This window comes from Coenobita brevimanus, chromosome 105, assembly GCF_032717465.1.
Source record: "Coenobita brevimanus isolate Jiangsu-jjx chromosome 105, ASM3271746v2, whole genome shotgun sequence".
NCBI lineage: Eukaryota > Metazoa > Arthropoda > Malacostraca > Decapoda > Coenobitidae > Coenobita > Coenobita brevimanus.
The window spans coordinates 26,534,979-26,552,530 of NC_137058.1; the positions used below are offsets into that span (position 1 = coordinate 26,534,979).

A 17,552-nucleotide genomic window follows, 5' to 3' on the forward strand; every position below is an offset into this window, starting at 1 on the left:
TCACTTTACTCTTCCCTACATTCACTTTTAGATTCCGTTTCTTACACACTCTCCCAAACTCATCCACCAAGCCTTGCAGCTCCCCTTCGTCTTCACTCAACAGCACAGTATCATCTGCAAGCAAGAGTACAGGGAGTTTCCAAACACTATCCTCTCTCACCAGGGCCACTCCAACATCCACTACCCTACCTTGTACCTCTTTTATTACCCCATCCATGTACAGATTGAACAATCATGGAGACATGACACATCCCTGTTTCAACCCAACTTTCAAAGAGAAAAATTCACTTAGTTCACCATCCACACGCACTACAGCCTTCGCACCATCGTACATACTCTTCACAGCATTCAACAACTTCTCATCTACTCCATATATTCTTAACACTTTCCACAATCCTTGTCTATCCACCCTGTCATATGCTTTCTCCAAATCCATGAAAGCCGCATACAACTTTTCCCTTCTCTAGAAACTTTTCCACTAAAGATCTAAGAATGAATATCTGATCTACACAACCTCTTCCCTCCTAAAGCCTCCCTGTTCTTCTCCAACTAATTTCTCTGTTCTTTCTCTAACTCTGTCAGTAAGTATCCTACCATACACTTTTCCTATTATACTAAGAAGACAAATGCCCCTATGATTACCACACACTTCTTTTTCCCCTTTTCCTTTGTACAAGGGAATAATTATACCTGACTTCCAATCCTCCGGGACTCTACATTCCTCCCAGGCCAATCTGCACATCTGCCACATCCATTCTACTACTATCTCTCTCCCATGCTTCAGCATTTCACCACACACTCCATCAATTCCTGGTGCTTTCCCCGATTTAACTTTCTTCATTGCCTCCACAACTTCTATCCTACTGATTTCTTCCTATCTTCTCACCTCCCTCCTCCTCCCAGCCATTCCCCAGCCACTTATACTCGCATTACTTCCAACCTCTATGTTCAACAATTCCTTAAAGTGTTCTCTCCATCTGCTCACTTTTTCTCCCTTCTCCACTAGTAATCTACCATTTTTATCTTTCACTCCCCTGCTAACTTCACTTCCACCCTGTCTTACTCTTTTCACCTCTTTCCAGAACATTTTCTTACAGTCCCTCCACTTTACACTCAAATTCCTTCCAAATTCCTCATCCACTCTCTTCTTACTCTCTCTTACTAATCTTTTCACCTCTCTTTCTTTCTAAATATAACTCTCTCTTCCGCCTCTCAACTTCTTCCACGCCCCTATTTCTCATCCATTCATTGTATGCTTTCTTATTTTGTGCCACAGCCTGTTTCACCTCTTCAGTCCACCACGCTGTTCCTTGCACCTGCCTCCATCTTCTCTTCCTTCCACACACCACATCACATGCTGCACATATTTCTTCTGTAAATATCCTACACACACTTTCCACGTCTCCCATCTGCTCCAATTCATATTTGCCCAATCGTTCCTCCACTTCTCTCTTATACTCTGCCTTTTTCTCATCCTCTTGTAACCTTTCCACTCTCCTTGCAACTACTCCTTCCTCTCATCTTTCCCTTCTTCTATTCCTCCATCTTACTTGAATTCTAATTCTGGCCACCACCAAGTAGTGGTCAGAAAGTCCACTCCCCCAACCTCTATAAACTCTTGCATCCATTACACATCTTCGCATCCTTTCATCCACACACACATAATCAGTCATTGCCTTCCTTTCATTCAGTTCACCACCCACCCTTCTCATCACTCGCCATGTATACCTGTGGATCATTTTATGCCTGAAGAGGGTATTGGCTATCACCAACCCCCTCCCAGCACAAATGTCCACTAACGCACTCCCATTCTCATCTATCTCAGCAGGCACACCCCACTCACCAACTGTTCCATCCACCTTCACATTCCTTGCCTTACCATTCATATCACCAATCAAAAACACTCTCTCATTCCTTCCAAACTTTTCCATGCACACTTCTACATTTGTCCAGAACTCTTCTCTCACTCTTCTAGCACGATCTTGCGTTGGCGCATACACACACACAATCGCCCACATTTGTATTTCAACTTTCAACTTTACCCACACAATCCTTGACCCAACTGATGCATACTGTCTTATGCTCCTCTTCCATCTTTTACTCACAACTATACATACTCCTTCCTTTGCCCTCTCATTCTCACCTACTCCTGCACATATACCCCATCCATACTCCCATTCTCTCACACTTTCTCCTCTCCATTTTGTTTCAGTTATTCCACATACATCCACTTTCGCACCCTCAAGCACCTGGACAATCTCTCTCTCTTTCATCTCATCATTCGCTCCCCTTACATTCCAAGTTCCAACTACCATGTCCTTTGTCCGGTCCTTGGTCGTCGTCGTTTGGTCAGTCCTTGTCCGAGGCTTCTTGTTTGTTTTTTTAGTTACTTGTTTTCCGGGGAGGGGCACTAACCCTCAGCCAACCCTTTTAGTCGCCTTTTACGACAAGCAGGGATACTGGGGGAGTATTCTTGAAAAAAAACCCTACCCCCAGGGGGTGCATACCTACCCTCGATTAGTGCTAACATTAGGTGAGTACAGTATGATTATGATCATATTATGTCCTGTACCAAACTAATGTACCATATGCACTGTGTCAGTACTGTAATGAAATATTTTATGCATGATTTTAATCATTTACTCATGGGTAATATTATAGGGAAGATTTTAGGATAAAGGGTCGAGACAGATAGTGACACATTATCCAGCTCAGTGCCAATTGGATAGCCGATTGGGAGTACCTACACAATATCTAATGTTCTGCAATATCCAGTGTGGGGGTTGGCTGAATTATGGCGGATACTTGAGAGTTTATAGTATATAAACTGATAATTTAATAAGTAAATATAAATAGTCAGAGAGAGAGAGAGAGAGAGGAGAGGGAGATTCAAAACTGATTCTTGTGTATTCTTGCAGGTGACATATTAGTGATGGACGATGAGGGTTACCTGTACTTCAAGGACCGTACTGGTGACACGTTTCGGTGGAAGGGAGAGAATGTGTCCACTGGGGAGGTTGAGGCGGTTGTGTCACGGGCAGCAGGACACACTGATGTGGTTGTGTATGGAGTGGAGGTAAGATGTGCAAGGGAGTAAAGGTGGTGTAGAAAGAAGTAGAAAGGAGAGGTGAGATACTTGGGACATGTTAAGAGAATGGATCACGACTGTTGGATGAGATGTAGAAGAGAATAAAGGTAATGTACAGTAGTAGGAAGTAGAAAGAGATGTGAGATGGTTGGGACATTTTAAGAGAATGAGGCATGTATGTTGAGTGAGATGTAGAAAAGATTAAATATAGTGTAAGAGAAAGTAGAAAGGAGATGTAAGACAGGACATGTTAAAAGAATGGATCACGAATGTTGGAGGATATGTAAAGGCATTTAGGTAGTGGGTAGTTGATGGAGACATAGACCAAGGCAAAAATTGGGCAGGGGGGTATTTGTATCTAGAGGTACAACTAGAGAGGTGGTACAGATAAGAGCAAAGTGGCGGGGAGGGGGAGAGCTATCAAGTGAACCTGTCTGACTGTTGATGAGTGGAAAACAAACATCAAACTTTTCTCTTGCAACTTCATTTTGGTGACATTCTCTTGGTAGCTGTTAAAGAAATACTGTCTCAGAGGCCCTTGCAGTCACCTGGAAAAATTACTGCCAAGATCAAGTTGCCCGTGAAAAGTTGCCAGAAACATGGCTCATGTGACTGCTTGTAGAAGGATGTATAGGTGAATATAAGTGGTCATGCCTTGAAGCAAAATATTATTCATTTCAATTTGTGGTAGTTCGTTAAATGACCTTGAAGAATTTTGTTTCAGTCCAGATCTGGTATCTTCTTAGTACAGTTATTCTTACTTAACATGAAATTCATGGGTTCCTTAAACTCTCAAGTTTGTGCCTTCTAGTATTTAAAAAAAAAAAAAAAAGGGACTTCCAGTCTTCATGAAATGAATGGATCCTGATTTTAGTTCTTTGTTGATTAGCAATCATAGTATTTTTATATTTTTTATGGATAGTGGACTGAAGAGGTGATACAGGCTGTGGCACAAAAGAAGAAAGCATACAATGAATGGATGAGAAATAGGGGCATGGAAGAAGTTGAGAGGTGGAAGAGAGAGTTATATGTAGAAAGAAAGAGGTGAAAAGATTAGTAAGAGAGAGTAAGAAGAGAGTGGATGAGGAATTGGGAAGGAATTTGAGTGTAAAGTGGAGGGACTGTAAGAAAATGTTCTGGAAAGAGGTGAAGAGATTAAGACAGGGTGGAAGTGAGGTTAGCAGGGGAGTGGAAGATAAAAATGTTAGATTACTAGTGGAGAAGGGAGAAAAAGTGAGCAGATGGAGAGAACACTTTAAGGAATTGTTGAACATAGAGGATGGAAGTAATGCGAGTACAAGTGGCTGGGGAATGGCTGGGAGAAGGAGGGAGGTGAGAAGACAGGAAGAAATCAGTAGGATAGAAGTTGTGGAAGCAATGAAGAAAGTTAAATCGGGGAAAGCACCAGGAATTGATGGAGTGTGTGGTGAAATGCTGAAGCATGGGGGAGAGGTAGTAGTAGAATGGATGTGGAAGATGTGCAGATTGGCCTGGGAGGAAGGTAGAGTCCCGGAGGATTGGAAGTCAGGTATAATTATTCCCCTGTACAAAGGAAAAGGGGAAAAAGAAGTGTGTGTGGTAATCATAGGGTCATTTTTCTTCTTAGAATAATAGGAAAAGTGTATGGTAGGATACTTAATGACAGAGTTAGAGAAAGAACAGAGGAATTAGTTGGAGAAGAACAGGGAGGCTTTAGGAAGGGAAGAGGTTGTAGAGATCAGATATTCATTCTTAGATCTTTAGTGGAAAAGTTTCTAGAGAAGGGAAAGAAGTTATATGCGGCTTTCATGGATTTGGAGAAAGCATATGACAGGGTGGATAGACAAGGATTGTGGGAAGTATTAAGACTATATGGAGTAGATGGGAAGTTGTTGAATGCTGTGAAGAGTATGTATGATGGTGCGAAGGCTGCAGTGCGTGTGGATGGTGAACTAAGTGAGTTTTACTCTTTGAAGGTTGTGTTGAAACAGGGATGTGTCATGTCTCCATGGTTGTTCAATCTGTTCATGGATGGGGTAATAAAAGAGGTACAAGGTAGGGTAGTGGATGTTGGAGTGGCCCTGGTGAGAGAGGATAGTGTTTAGAAACTCCCTGTACTGTTGTTTGCAGATGATACTGTGTTGTTGAGTGAAGACGAAGGGAAGCTGCAAGGCTTGGTGGATGAGTTTGGGAGAGTGTGTAAGAAACGGAATCTAAAGGTGAATGTAGGGAAGAGTAAAGTGATGGTCTTTGAGAGAGGTGAAGTCAGTGAATGTACAGCGAAGTTGGATGGTGAGGAATTGGAAAATGTGAGTACGTTTAAGTATTTGGGTAGTGTGATGAGTAAGGATGGAGGTTTGGAGGGTGAAGTGCTTGAAAGGGTACTGCAGGGAAGAAAGGTTGCTGGTTCTTTGAAAGCAGTGATAAGAAACAAGGAAGTGAGCATGGAAGTGAAAAAGTTACTACATGACAGTATTGTGATACCAACTCTAACGTATGGAAGTGAAGCTTGGACGTTGTTGGAAGGACACAAATCAAGAATGAAAGCAGTGGAAATGAGTTATTTAAGAGGAGCCTGTGGAGTCACATGGAGAGACAGGCTGACGAATGAGGATATAAAGGAGCGTTGCGGTGTGGAAGTGGATGTGATAGGAAGTGTTATGAGGAACACACTGAGGTGGTTTGGCCATGTGGAGAGGATGGAGGGTGAAAGACTGATGAAGAGAGTGTATGTGAGAGGCCGAGGATGAGATGGAGGGATGGGGTGGAGAGGTATATGAGAGAGGGGGGTGTGAGTTGGGAGCAGGGCAGTGAAATGGCGGGGGACAGGGCGATGTGGAGGCGATTTGTGTGTGGCCACCCCAAACGAGATTGAGGCGTCTGGTAATAGATAGATAGAGATAGTTTCCCAGTAAAAAAAAAAAAATAAAGTTCCTTCATTTTGCATTCAAGTTTAGCCTCATTAATCAGAGTATTATAGTCTGTAATGTACATTTCATTCTTACTACCTCCTGATGATTTTAATAAGTTTAGGAGAGACTTTTCAAATCTAGGGGTTAGGGAAAGCTTTCATAGACTCTTTTACTACAAAAAAAATCTCCCCTAAGATTAATAAAACCATTTGGAAGAAACAAGAATCAGCCAATTGGATACAGCGCCTGATTCATGGAGATTAACCTCTAAAGACCGCAATTATTTCAGGCAGGGTACCTCCCACAACCGCACTTTGGGAATGTCCTGGCGACTTTCACCAAGGGCAGAGTGATTGTGTTCTGGCTAAAGAGGAAGAATTTACACACCTGACAAAGCGATCCGCACCCCCATAGGTCAAATGGTTACCGCACAATCGTGCGTCAAAGTTAAAAATAGTTTATAATGGTTACCCCTCAAAAACACTCTAAAACATGAAAATTTTTATAACTACATATTTTTCTTATTGAAACAGGCCATTTCAAAGTGTTTTGTCACACCAACCATGAAAACAGGTTTATGTAGGTGTGGGAGATTACTAGGATGTGGGGAGTAGGCCTATAGGTACAGAGGTTGGAAAAAATAACCAATTTTTCTCCTGAAAAGAAAGCACGTCAGTGTGTTCTGTAACATCCTGGCTGCCTGATACCTTTTGGGGGTCTGTAGGGGAGGGGAGGGTAGTGAGGGACAAGGAGGGAGGGATGGGGTGGGGTTCAGGGGGGACACACGACTAGCAGGGTGGGAGGAGGGGCGAGAGTGGGTGGGAGGGGACACAGGTGGTGGTGGGAGGAAAGATGCAGGTGGTTGGAGGGGTGAGAGGGTGATGGGGGACAAGGAGGGAGTGAGGAAGTAGGGTAGAGGGTGGCATGGAGGCAGCCCAGAGGGGGGGTGAGTTCTCATTGGCCTGACGCCAGGTACAGTAGAAGTCCTATTTTTCGGCATCTATGGGACCAGGCAAGTGCCGAAAAATCAAAATTGCCGAATTATCAAAAACCCTACCCACTCGGTACCTTATATGTTTCGGTGAACACTATCATCACTACTCATATCATTACAAATGTGTTTGGAGAAAGTACTGTATACTGTTTGATACTGTACAATACTGTAATGAATACAGTACTATACATGAATATGAAAAATAAAGAAATTATTGAACATACTGTACATAAATGTAATGATACAGTAGGCCTACAAGTTCACATGCACTTACCTAAACTTATAGTAGGTTCCTTATTTACATATGTACAATAGAAGGGGTTGATTGGAGTCTGCCACTGCTGGAAGAAGTCCCCAGCAGTAGAGGGTATGAAAAAAATCGGAAAATCTGCTGAACAATCAGAGATTTTCGTAAATGGGACTATTTCTCAAAACTGCCGAAATGTCAGATTTGCCGGGGAATTGGATGCCGAAGAATTGGACTTTTACTGTACGTCATAATCAGGGTGGAGGAAGTGCTCCACAGTTTTTTATAGGTCCTGTTCAGTTGATGTGATTAGGCATTTTGGCATAGAACTCAGACACATCAGTTGATGCGACTAGGACTTTAGGGATAGTAGTAGCAGTAGTAGTTGTTCCCTAGGCAGTCTAGCTGAATAGCCCTGAGCTCCTTAGGAAGGCCTTGGCCGAGACCAGGCTTTCCCACAGAGCTCTCATAGAATGTATATTGTGTTGTTGGCATAGGTGATTGTGTGCAATGCAGTCTTCCATAATGTGCTTAATAGTATGGGGTGCTATGTTGCATCCTGGACAGGCATCAGTGACGGAGTCATCCAGCCTCTTCTGGTAGCTTAACCCCTTAAACGCGGATCGTCGCTTTTGCGACTGTCAGCCCAAAGGACAGAACAGCGGATCGTCGCGTTTGCGATTTGAGTTAATTTTGAATAACCGCGGGCAAGCAGGCTCCAGCTGGTATTGTCTATCAGTACCGCCACCCTTGAGCTACATTTAGCACACTTGACCTTTGTACTACTGACCTCAGTTGTTGCCAAGTTTCATTTTTTTTACCCACCCACGCACCGATGCGCGGCCCTCCCTCATCGTGCGATATGGCAGCGCGCGGACGGCTCATACGTGTCAATCTGCGCCGTCATCTCGCAAGCACTTTCTGCTATTGGGAAACGCTTGTTTCCCCAGTTGTCACACTGTGATTTTTTCGCACGGTTTGCCCCTGTTTAGCGTCAGTCCATGCGAATCTTCCACGGTGACACCATGTCAAATTCAAGCTCTTCCGAGTCTGTGCCTTCCAGCCCTCCGAAAAAGGGTTTTGTGACCTCAACCCCGTTCAAAACCTTACCAGGAACTGCTAAGGGACTGAGTGACTCTGCAATAGCCAGTGAACTATTGAAAGCGTCCATGGATTATGGGAGTGACGTTGGTGTTTGGTCAAGCCTGGCAGAGTCTGACATGCAATCGAGTGCTAAGTCTGTGCCAGAAGTGACTGTTTCTGTGCCAAGCACCTCAACAGGCAAGGCTCCTGTGAAAAGGGGCTTAGAATATGGAAAGGGGGCCAAGAGGGAAAGGAGTGGTGACCCCGGTTCACAGCCATTGTCCCCTACGCCACGTCACGCCACCGCCAGCCCGCCACGCACTCCTAGCCCCATTCTCTCGTCCTCCTCTTCAGCTGCCCTGTCTCCTGAGTCTTCAGAGTCGCCTTCACCACCTCGGAAGGGAAGTAGACCTTCGACTTTACGTAGTAGAGGTTTCCTTAGGCCCAGTGTTCGTGGTAGTAGAGCTAGAACTTTGTCCCCTAGTGTAAGGCTAGCTCATAAGGAAACTCGCACTAGGCAACTCGCCAGTCACGCCACTGCGAGTGACCTTGAACCCTCTGATAATCTCCTCACCACCACCACCACTACACCAACACGACCTAGGACAGCCTCTGCCTCACGCACTGTCTCACCGCCTGCCTCACCCACTCCCACACAACCTGCCTCACCCCCCGCCGCCCCCAGCACCTCCCAGCCTAGGCAGGGCACTCTTGATGCCTTCGTGTGGTCAGAGGGCTCAGATTTTGTGCCGGAAGATCTGCCCTTTGATGACAGTGGGTGTGGAGTTCAGGCTGACTTCCCTGTCCAAGAGGATGGTGAATGCATGGACTACCTGTTGGCCTTCCTTGACAACGAGGTAATGGAGCAGATTTGTACCGAGACGAACAGGTACGAGGGGCAATCTGCTGCAGTTCATGAAGGAGAAGGTGAGGCGGCAATGCCATCCACGTCGCGGATGGCAGCATGGGTGCCTCTAACGATCAGGGAACTCTATGTATTTATTGGGTTGATGTTATTGATGCCCCACAATTGGAAACATAAGCTGGAGGAATACTGGAGTTCAGACGATCTTTGCCCAACACCAATCTTCAATAAATACATGAGCCGCGATCGTTTTAGGCAGCTCATGACTTACCTTCACTTGTCGAACAATGATGAGCCTTCCCGAACTGACCCATTATGGAAAGTGAGGGGAATCCTGAACTTGACCAAGGATAAGTTTACGAGGTTCCTGCGCCCTTTCAAGAAAGTGGTGATTGACGAGTCCTTGGTTTTGTTCAGGGGCCGTCTTCGGTTTGTGCAGTATATTCCAAGCAAACGGCACCGCTTTGGAATCAAGTTTTTCGTGCTGTGCAACTGCAAGACGGGGTTCATCTTAGACTTCGTGATTTACACTGCCAGCAATGTCGATTTGGACAAGACTGACCCCCTTGGATTCTCTGGTTCTGTGGTGAAAGTGCTTTTGGAAAAGTACTTTGGCGAGAATCATGTCCTGTATATGAACAATTACTATACAGCTCCTAAACTTGCCAAGTACCTTTCTGAACACGGCGTCGGATCCTGTGGCACTGTCAGGAGCAATAGGGCACACTACCCTGCCTTCCCCGAGGCTGAAAAATCAAAGCGGGGAGACGTGCACCTGAAGAAAACTGACGAGATGCTTGCGATCAGGTGGCATGATAAGAGAGTCGTGAATGTGCTCACCACAGTACACAAGGGGGAAATGCTGGCCACAGGGAAGGTCGACAGAAGGACTGGCAAGCCTGTGATGAAGCCTGATGCTGTCATTGACTACAACGTCAATATGCGGCTGGTGGACAAGTCTGACATGATGTTCGGAGAGATAGACTGCTTGAGGAAGAATCATCGTTGGTACAGGAAGGTGTTCTTGCACTTGATTGATATGTGCATGCTGAACGCCTTCATCCTGTATAAAATCAAGAACAAGAAGCCAGCAAACTACTCTCTCCGAAGATTTTCTAAGACTTGTGTCTACCAGCTGCTTCAGCGTTATGGCCAGGTACTTGCATCAGGTCCCAAACGCCACCCTCAGACACCTCCAGACCGCCTACAGTGTCAGGTCTACCTTCAGCGACACCGCCTGGAGCCACTGCCTGCTACTGCCAAGAGGGGAAAAGCACTGAGGAGGTGTCATGTGTGCAGCCACACTACCAGGCAGGACAGAACCTTTAGGCGCACCTCCTTGCAGTGCAAAGAGTGCAAAATTCCCCTCTGTGCTTACCCATGTTTCTTTGACTACCACAGCCTGACTAGATATCGAAAATAAGGGTAAGATTCTTGGAAATAATACTGAGAGTGACAGTGATACTAGTGTTTAGTTTTCTTTTACGTACTGACAGTGACAGTCTGATGAGTGTAAATTAGTGTATGTACTTGTAAAAGCTCTGACAGTGACAGTGTTTTTTGGTGTAAATAATTGTACATAGTAATAATATAAGTATTGCGAGTGACAGTCACTCCAGTGTAAGAAGTTGAAAGCATATGTTCCTATTCTATGTTCTGACAGTGACAGTTTGTTGTGTAGAAAATATTATTTTTATAACAATGGACAGTGACACTGATGAATAAGGCAAAAAATGGACAGCTAGAGTGAAAGTGAGCGATAGAAATGAAGTGCGAGTGGCTGACCGGAGCGAGAATAAAGTGCCTACCGTAAGGCTGAATAAACTCGCGCCGCGGTGGTCTTCCTCATTCCCGATCCACAATACTGGCAGTGACAGTGATTTTTATGGCCGTAATAGTGACAAGCGAACGTTTGCGAAGTACTATGATGGAAAATAATGTAGTATACGTGTTTTTAGCCGTGAAAAGGCAAATGTGTCAATAGTGACGGGAAGTTCGCCGCCGCGCTGCATGTCGGCCGTGCGCTCCGTTCATTTTAGCCTTATTTTCAGTGCTTATTGTAAATACGGATTCCAAACAACCTGTACGTTGTTGTATAAAGTGTACTGTGACAGATTGAGGCTGTGGTAGAAAGAAAACCGGGTTTCTGGAGGTGTGAAAGTGAAGACTTTGTTACCCAACTTTGCAAGTCTTCACAAGTCCTTCGGTAGTCCACAAAGGCTCAACATGTGTCTCAGGAGAAAGCTGAATGTAAGTACTATATGCCTTAAAAATTTTAATGCTCTAGGGTTAATCTCTGATTTTTGACAAATATTTTCCCACAGGTACTCAGACCCCGCTACAACCCCGCCACAGCGGGGGGATCGGCCGTACACAGCCGCGTTTTAGGGGTTAAGAGGGCTGGTTGGTGCCCACATCTCAGCCTGGCCAGGTGGACCCTGTCCTCACGAGGGAGATAGGATTCAGTAGAGTGGATGTCAGGAGGCCGTGCATGCAACTGTGTGTTGTCTTTAAGTGACTGAATGGAGCAGCGAGTGATCTGAGTGTGGATATGCTTCTGGAAGCTGGTCTGAGGTGGGCTAGGGGGGAGAGATGACAGTATTTGTGTATGGTATTCTGTGCTGGGTGTTGTTTTGATGTTCCTTGGTGTGGGTGGATGTGCTGCCATGTAATATAGTGGATGTTGTGGGTTAGTGGAGGCTGCAGCAAGAAACTGGGTGCCTCTCATGTCTAGGTGATCCTTGAATCTGAGGACTTTGGTTTCTTGATGTAGTTGGTCTGTGGGTGTAGTAGCTGTGCAGCCTGTATTTATTTTTAGGGCCATGTTCTGTATGTTCTCTAGAGTGTTGTAGTGTGTTTTGGAGAGGTTAGGAGCCCAGGCAGGGCTTGCATATTTTGTCACTGAACGTATGTATTGTTTGTATATTGTGGTGGTGGTTTCTTTGTTGTGTCCAAATGTTGTATGGGCAAGTGACCTCAAGGTATTGAGTCTTGGTGTTATTTTATTTTTAATGTTTATGATGTGTTGTTTAAATGACATTGATGTATTGTATGTTACACCAAGGATTTTGTGTGTGTGTGTGTGTGTGTGTGTGTGTGCGGTAGGGGAGTGTTGTTTATGGTGAGGTGTGGGATGTGACTGTGTTCTGCTGACCATTTTGTGAGAAGGGTCACTGTAGATTTGGCTGGGGCTATTTTGAGCCTGTTTATGGTGAACCATTAGTGTAATGTGTTGAGGCAAGGTTGGATGATGTGTGCAGCTGTGTTTGCATTTTGGTGCCTACATGTAAGTGTTATATCATCTGCATCGGAAGCTATGTGTATCTGTGGTGTGTAGGGTGTGGGTAGGTCTTTAGGGATTAAATAAGGAGGTAGGTGGGGGCGCTCACCATCCACTCACACAATGTAGTGCTGCTCTCGGGTGTCTGCCCTTTCCTCTCCTCCATCCTTCCTTCCTTCCATCCTCTTCTGTCTTTCTTTCCTTCATTCTTTCCTCGTCCTTCTGCCTACGGGTGACATTACGCTTCCTCCTCCGTCTTTCTTTCCTTCATTCTTTCCTCTTCCTTCTGCCTGTGGGTGACTCTACACTGAGTGACAAGCCAAATGGTTTCCTGTACACCAGGAAACCATTTACTACACTGGTTGGTAACCATGTAACCAAATTTTGGCGCTTGGTGGTTTAGTGGGTAATTATTGCACTCCAGTCGGATTGAGCTGGTGAAGGTTTATATCCAAGGGATGGTTGGGGTTTATTGCTCACGTAATGCCACACAGGGGTGAGTGAGGCTGGTCACTATCATCTTAAATTTCAGGACCAACTGCCTAGTCCCGGGCTCCTGCACTCCTCATGGGGCAATGTAGGATTGGATGATGGATGGATGGATGGATAAAACAAAAATGATATAGTAATGTATAGAGGATGGGGGAGTGAGAAATTGAATTAGGGAGTGTATGTGTGTGAGGTGGAGGGGAAGAGTGGGAAGGGAGGAGGAAGGGCACACAGTGAGGTGAGGGGTTGGGGTGGAGAGGTATACGTGTGAGAGTGGTATTATTTTTAGGGAGAGCAACCTGATGGTTGAGAACAAGGTAACATGGAGGCATTTAGTTTTACCCTCCCTTGTGATAGACAGATAAATTTCATGACAAGTATAAACATGTGATAATGATTGGATGAATGAGGTGATGGATAGGTATATGAATGAGTGTGGTGTGAGTTGGAAGGAGAGTGGCCTGATGGTAAAGGACAAGGTAACATGGAGGCATTTAAATTGTGGCTCATGTCATAAATGTGTCTGGCCATAGATAAACAGATAATTTTGATACATGTAAACCTGTGACAATTTTTATCCCAGGTGCCAGGAGCGGAGGGTAGAGCAGGCATGGCGGCACTTCTGGATGAGATTGGCTCACTGGACCTCGACCGCATCTACAGTGGGGTGTGCAGAACCCTCCCATCCTATGCCCGACCACTCTTCCTGCGTGTTGTGAAGAAGCTGGAGATGACTGGTAAGCAAGAAGACAGATCAAGATACTAGTTGAAGTACTGTAATAGTTGCAACCCCATTCTTATCTAGTTGTGAACCTGGTTGATTGCAGGCTGAAGTTACCCTATTCCTGTAGCCTGCCATCTTCCTTTCAAAGGATAGGGAAGGAGTTGAGGGACATGTATTACTGGGCAGCAGAGTTGCCTGACTTTATTATTGCCATTGTATAATGGCATCCCTCACCATCATTGACATTAATATAGAAAAGTACATTTATCTTAAGTCATCATATTTGCTTTTGTTAAGTCAAGGTAGTGTATCAGCAGGAGAATGACATTTGAAACAATCCATTACTACCCTGTGTGATTAATCTCGTCAGTCTGGTGAGGAATTTTTCTTATTTTATTTGTGCCGTTGCAGCTGAGACGTTTTTTAACTGGAGAGGTTAATAAAGCTGTTATTAACCCTCTTCATTCCTGTGACATATTTTTTAGTTCATTCTTGCTCTTACCAGGTGATGTTATTCAGCTTTTAGGTAGAATCCTGTAGTGAAGAGGTTAATGAAGACTGTGTCTAAGCCTTCTTGTTTAAAACAGTATGTTAGTAGTTGGAATGAAATTAAACATATGGAACTGACATGGCTAATTCCTGTTCTACCACAGAGTTTTCATGTGTCACAATACTGAAGGAAAACTTTCCTTCATTTTATGTCCTTCTTTCATTCTTTCTTTCCTCTTCCTTCTACTCATGGGTGACTCTACGCTGAGTGACAAGCCAAATGGTTTCCAATACACCAGGAAGCCATTTTCTATGTTGGGTGGTAACAGGTGGTTTATTGGGTAATTAAGGTGCTCCAATCAGATTGAGCCTGTGTCGGTTTATATCCAAGGGGTGGTTGGGGTTTATTGCTTACGTAATGCCACTCAGGGATGAGTGAGGCTGGTCACTCTCATCTTAAATGTCAGGACCAACTTGCCTAGCCCTGGGGTCCTATGCTCCTCATGGGTCAGCACAGGATTAGATGATGCTGATGATGAATAAGACATTTGGTTGTTGATAGATAGCCTTAGCATTATGTTGAGTTATAGCCTTAGCATTATGTTGAGTTATCTTTCCTATTCTTCAGGGACATTCAAGCTGAAGAAAGTGACAATCCAGAAGGAAGGGTTTAATCCCAACACAATCAAGGACCCGTTGTACTTCATGGACAACAAGCAGAAAGCCTACGTGCCTCTCACCCCAAACATTTACAATCGCATCGTCTCCGGGGATATCAGGGTTTAGTTAGGGCTGCCTGTAGTGAAGTTAGAGACATATCAAGGGTTTCTTAAATATTTGGAACCCCCTCCTTTCCTACTGTTTTCTAGGAGAAAATTTTGACTTTAAAAATCGTAGTAGCCATAAAGTAGGAAAGTTGGACAATTATTGTTTATTGTTTTTTTATTCTTTATTGTCAGAGGTGCTCCCCCCTCTTTTTCCTCATATTCTAGAGGTAGACTGTCAGTAAAAACTGATTCTCTGTCCTAATACCCCAGGCCTCTAAAACTGCATCACCACTGGAGACATCAGGATATCTGTAGTCAAGTTAGGGCCTATATTTACAGTTTCTTTATTTGTAGTGAACTCTTCTCCTCCTCAGTATTCTAAGGGAAGATTTTGATTTGATAAGAATTACAGGAGGTAGAAATCTTCTGTGCCTTTCATCCCAGACTTATACAACTTCATTGTTTGTGGAAACATCAGGGTTTAGTCAGGGCCCCCTGCAATGAAGTTGGTGGGTTTTAATGCCAGGACCCCCCCCCCTCCCCTCCCCTCCCCTTTATTGTGGGAGAAGTTAATTTTTATTTTTATTTATTTTTATCTTATTTTTCTATCATCCCCCCTCTTCCCCTCATATTTTGCCTCTCGCCTTTTCCCCTCCCCCTTTTTCCTTCATGTTCTGTTTTTTTATAAATACAGTACTGTAGTTTATGCTCTTTCCTTTTTCTCTCATACTCTCATCTTAAATGTCAGGACCAACTTGCATAGCCCCAGGCTCTTACACTCCTCATGGGGTGACACTGAATTAGATGAATGAATGAGGGAATTCTAAACTTAAACTGCCTCCCCCGTTTTCATTCATATTCTGATTTAAAAGTAACTTGAACTCTCTCTCTTTTTCTCTCATATTTAGATTTTAAAGTAACTTTCTTTTTTTTACATCATATTCCATTTTTAAAGTAACATAAACATCATCCTCCCTTTTCCTTCATATGCTGCTCTTAAAAATTACTTAAACTCCCTCCCCCCTTCCTCAATTGTATTTTTTAAAGTAACTTAACCTCTCCTACCCCCATCCTTTCCTCATATTCTAGAGGATATTATGATGGTGGGAAAAACAGATTGTCTGCCTTAATACCCAAGACCTTTGTACCCACATCGTAACTGGGACCTGTTAGAGTACTCTTTGATAGGCATTGAAGGCTTCATAGCATCTTTTTCTTTAGCAATTTATTCTACCAATTTTACATTGGAAGATACCAGCACTAGAGTGAAGTGTGGCTAAAACCTGCGTAAACTGCTACACAGTCATCACTTGTGCCAGAAACATTCAGCCTCAAGTGCACTCACTCAGTGCCCTTGCATCTGAGTGACTGTACATAGAGTCAGAGTCCAAGCTGAGCCCCTCATCTCAAATTTCTTATTTCCCTTCAGCCTCCAATAACTGCTGAGAAGTAATTGGCTGGGTTTGGCACTTGGTTTAGTTTGAGTGCACAGAAAACATCAGCTGTATTGTGCCCAGCCTCATTATGGGGATGGCATTAGAGGAAAGATGGTGTCATTTTTAGATCAGTGTAAACGACTGACGTAGTTTGTATCAGTAACATACAAGAAGCAGCCCCAGGCCGCTATGCTCCTCTTATATGGTGCAGACTGGAATTAGATGATGAATAATGAATAAATGAATTAAAGGTTTGAAATGATGATGATGATGAAACATTTAAAATTTTTAGGATATGATTTTCATGTACTTATGACCATCATTCATTTATGTACTTAATCATCTACATGATTATGTACAGTAGTCTGTCTATCTATCTATTGCCAGACACCTCAAGCCCGTTTGGGGTGGCCACAAACAAATAGCCTCTGCGTCGCCTTGTCCCCCGCCATTTCACTGCCCTGCTCCCAACTCACACCCCCCTCTCTCGTATACCTCTCCACCCCATCCCTCCATCTCATCCTCAGCCTCCTCTTCCCTCTTCCCCCCTCCACCTCACTCACATACACTCTCTTCGTCAGTCTTTCACCCTCCAACCTCTCCACATGGCCAAACCACCTCAGTGTGTTCCTCATAACACTTCCTATCACATCCACATCCACACCACAACGCTCCTTTATAACCTCATTCGTCAGCCTGTCTCTCCATGTGATTCCACAGGCTCCTCTTAAATAACTCATTTCCACTGCTCTCACTCTTGACTTGTGTCCTTCCAACAACGTCCAAGCTTCACTTCCGTACGTTAGAGTTGGTATCACAATACTGTCATGTAGTAACTTTTTCACTTCCATGCTCACTTCCCTGTTTCTTATCACTGCTTTCAAAGAACCAGCAACCTTTCATCCACACACACATAATCAATCATTGCCTTCCTTTCATTCAGTTAACCACCCACCCTTCTCATCACTCGCCATGTATGCCTGTGGATCATTTTATGCCTGAAGAGGGTATTGGCTATCACCAACCCCCTCCCAGCACAAATGTCCACTAACGCACTCCCATTCTCATCTATCTCAGCAGGCACACCCCACTCACCAATATTCCATCCACCTTCACATTCCCAACTTTACCATTCATATCACCGATCAAAAACACTCTCTCATTCCTTCCAATCTTTACCATTCACACTTCTACATTTG

The 17,552-nt window shown here is 44.2% G+C and overlaps 1 protein-coding gene across 2 annotated transcripts in view; it reads left to right on the forward strand.

The window, feature by feature from the left end:
• The window catches only part of LOC145416290 (long-chain fatty acid transport protein 4-like), a 148,038-nt gene extending 133,071 nt beyond the window's left edge, over positions 1–14,967 (forward strand). For both annotated transcript variants that reach the window (XM_080285288.1, XM_080285289.1), the window contains 3 exons: positions 2,919–3,076; positions 13,521–13,674; positions 14,779–14,967. In XM_080285288.1, the coding sequence (XP_080141414.1) occupies positions 2,919–3,076; positions 13,521–13,674; positions 14,779–14,936 (470 nt within the window). In that variant the 3' untranslated portion in view covers positions 14,937–14,967. The remainder of the gene's footprint in view (positions 1–2,918; positions 3,077–13,520; positions 13,675–14,778) is intronic.
• Positions 14,968–17,552: the final 2,585 nt, after the last annotated feature.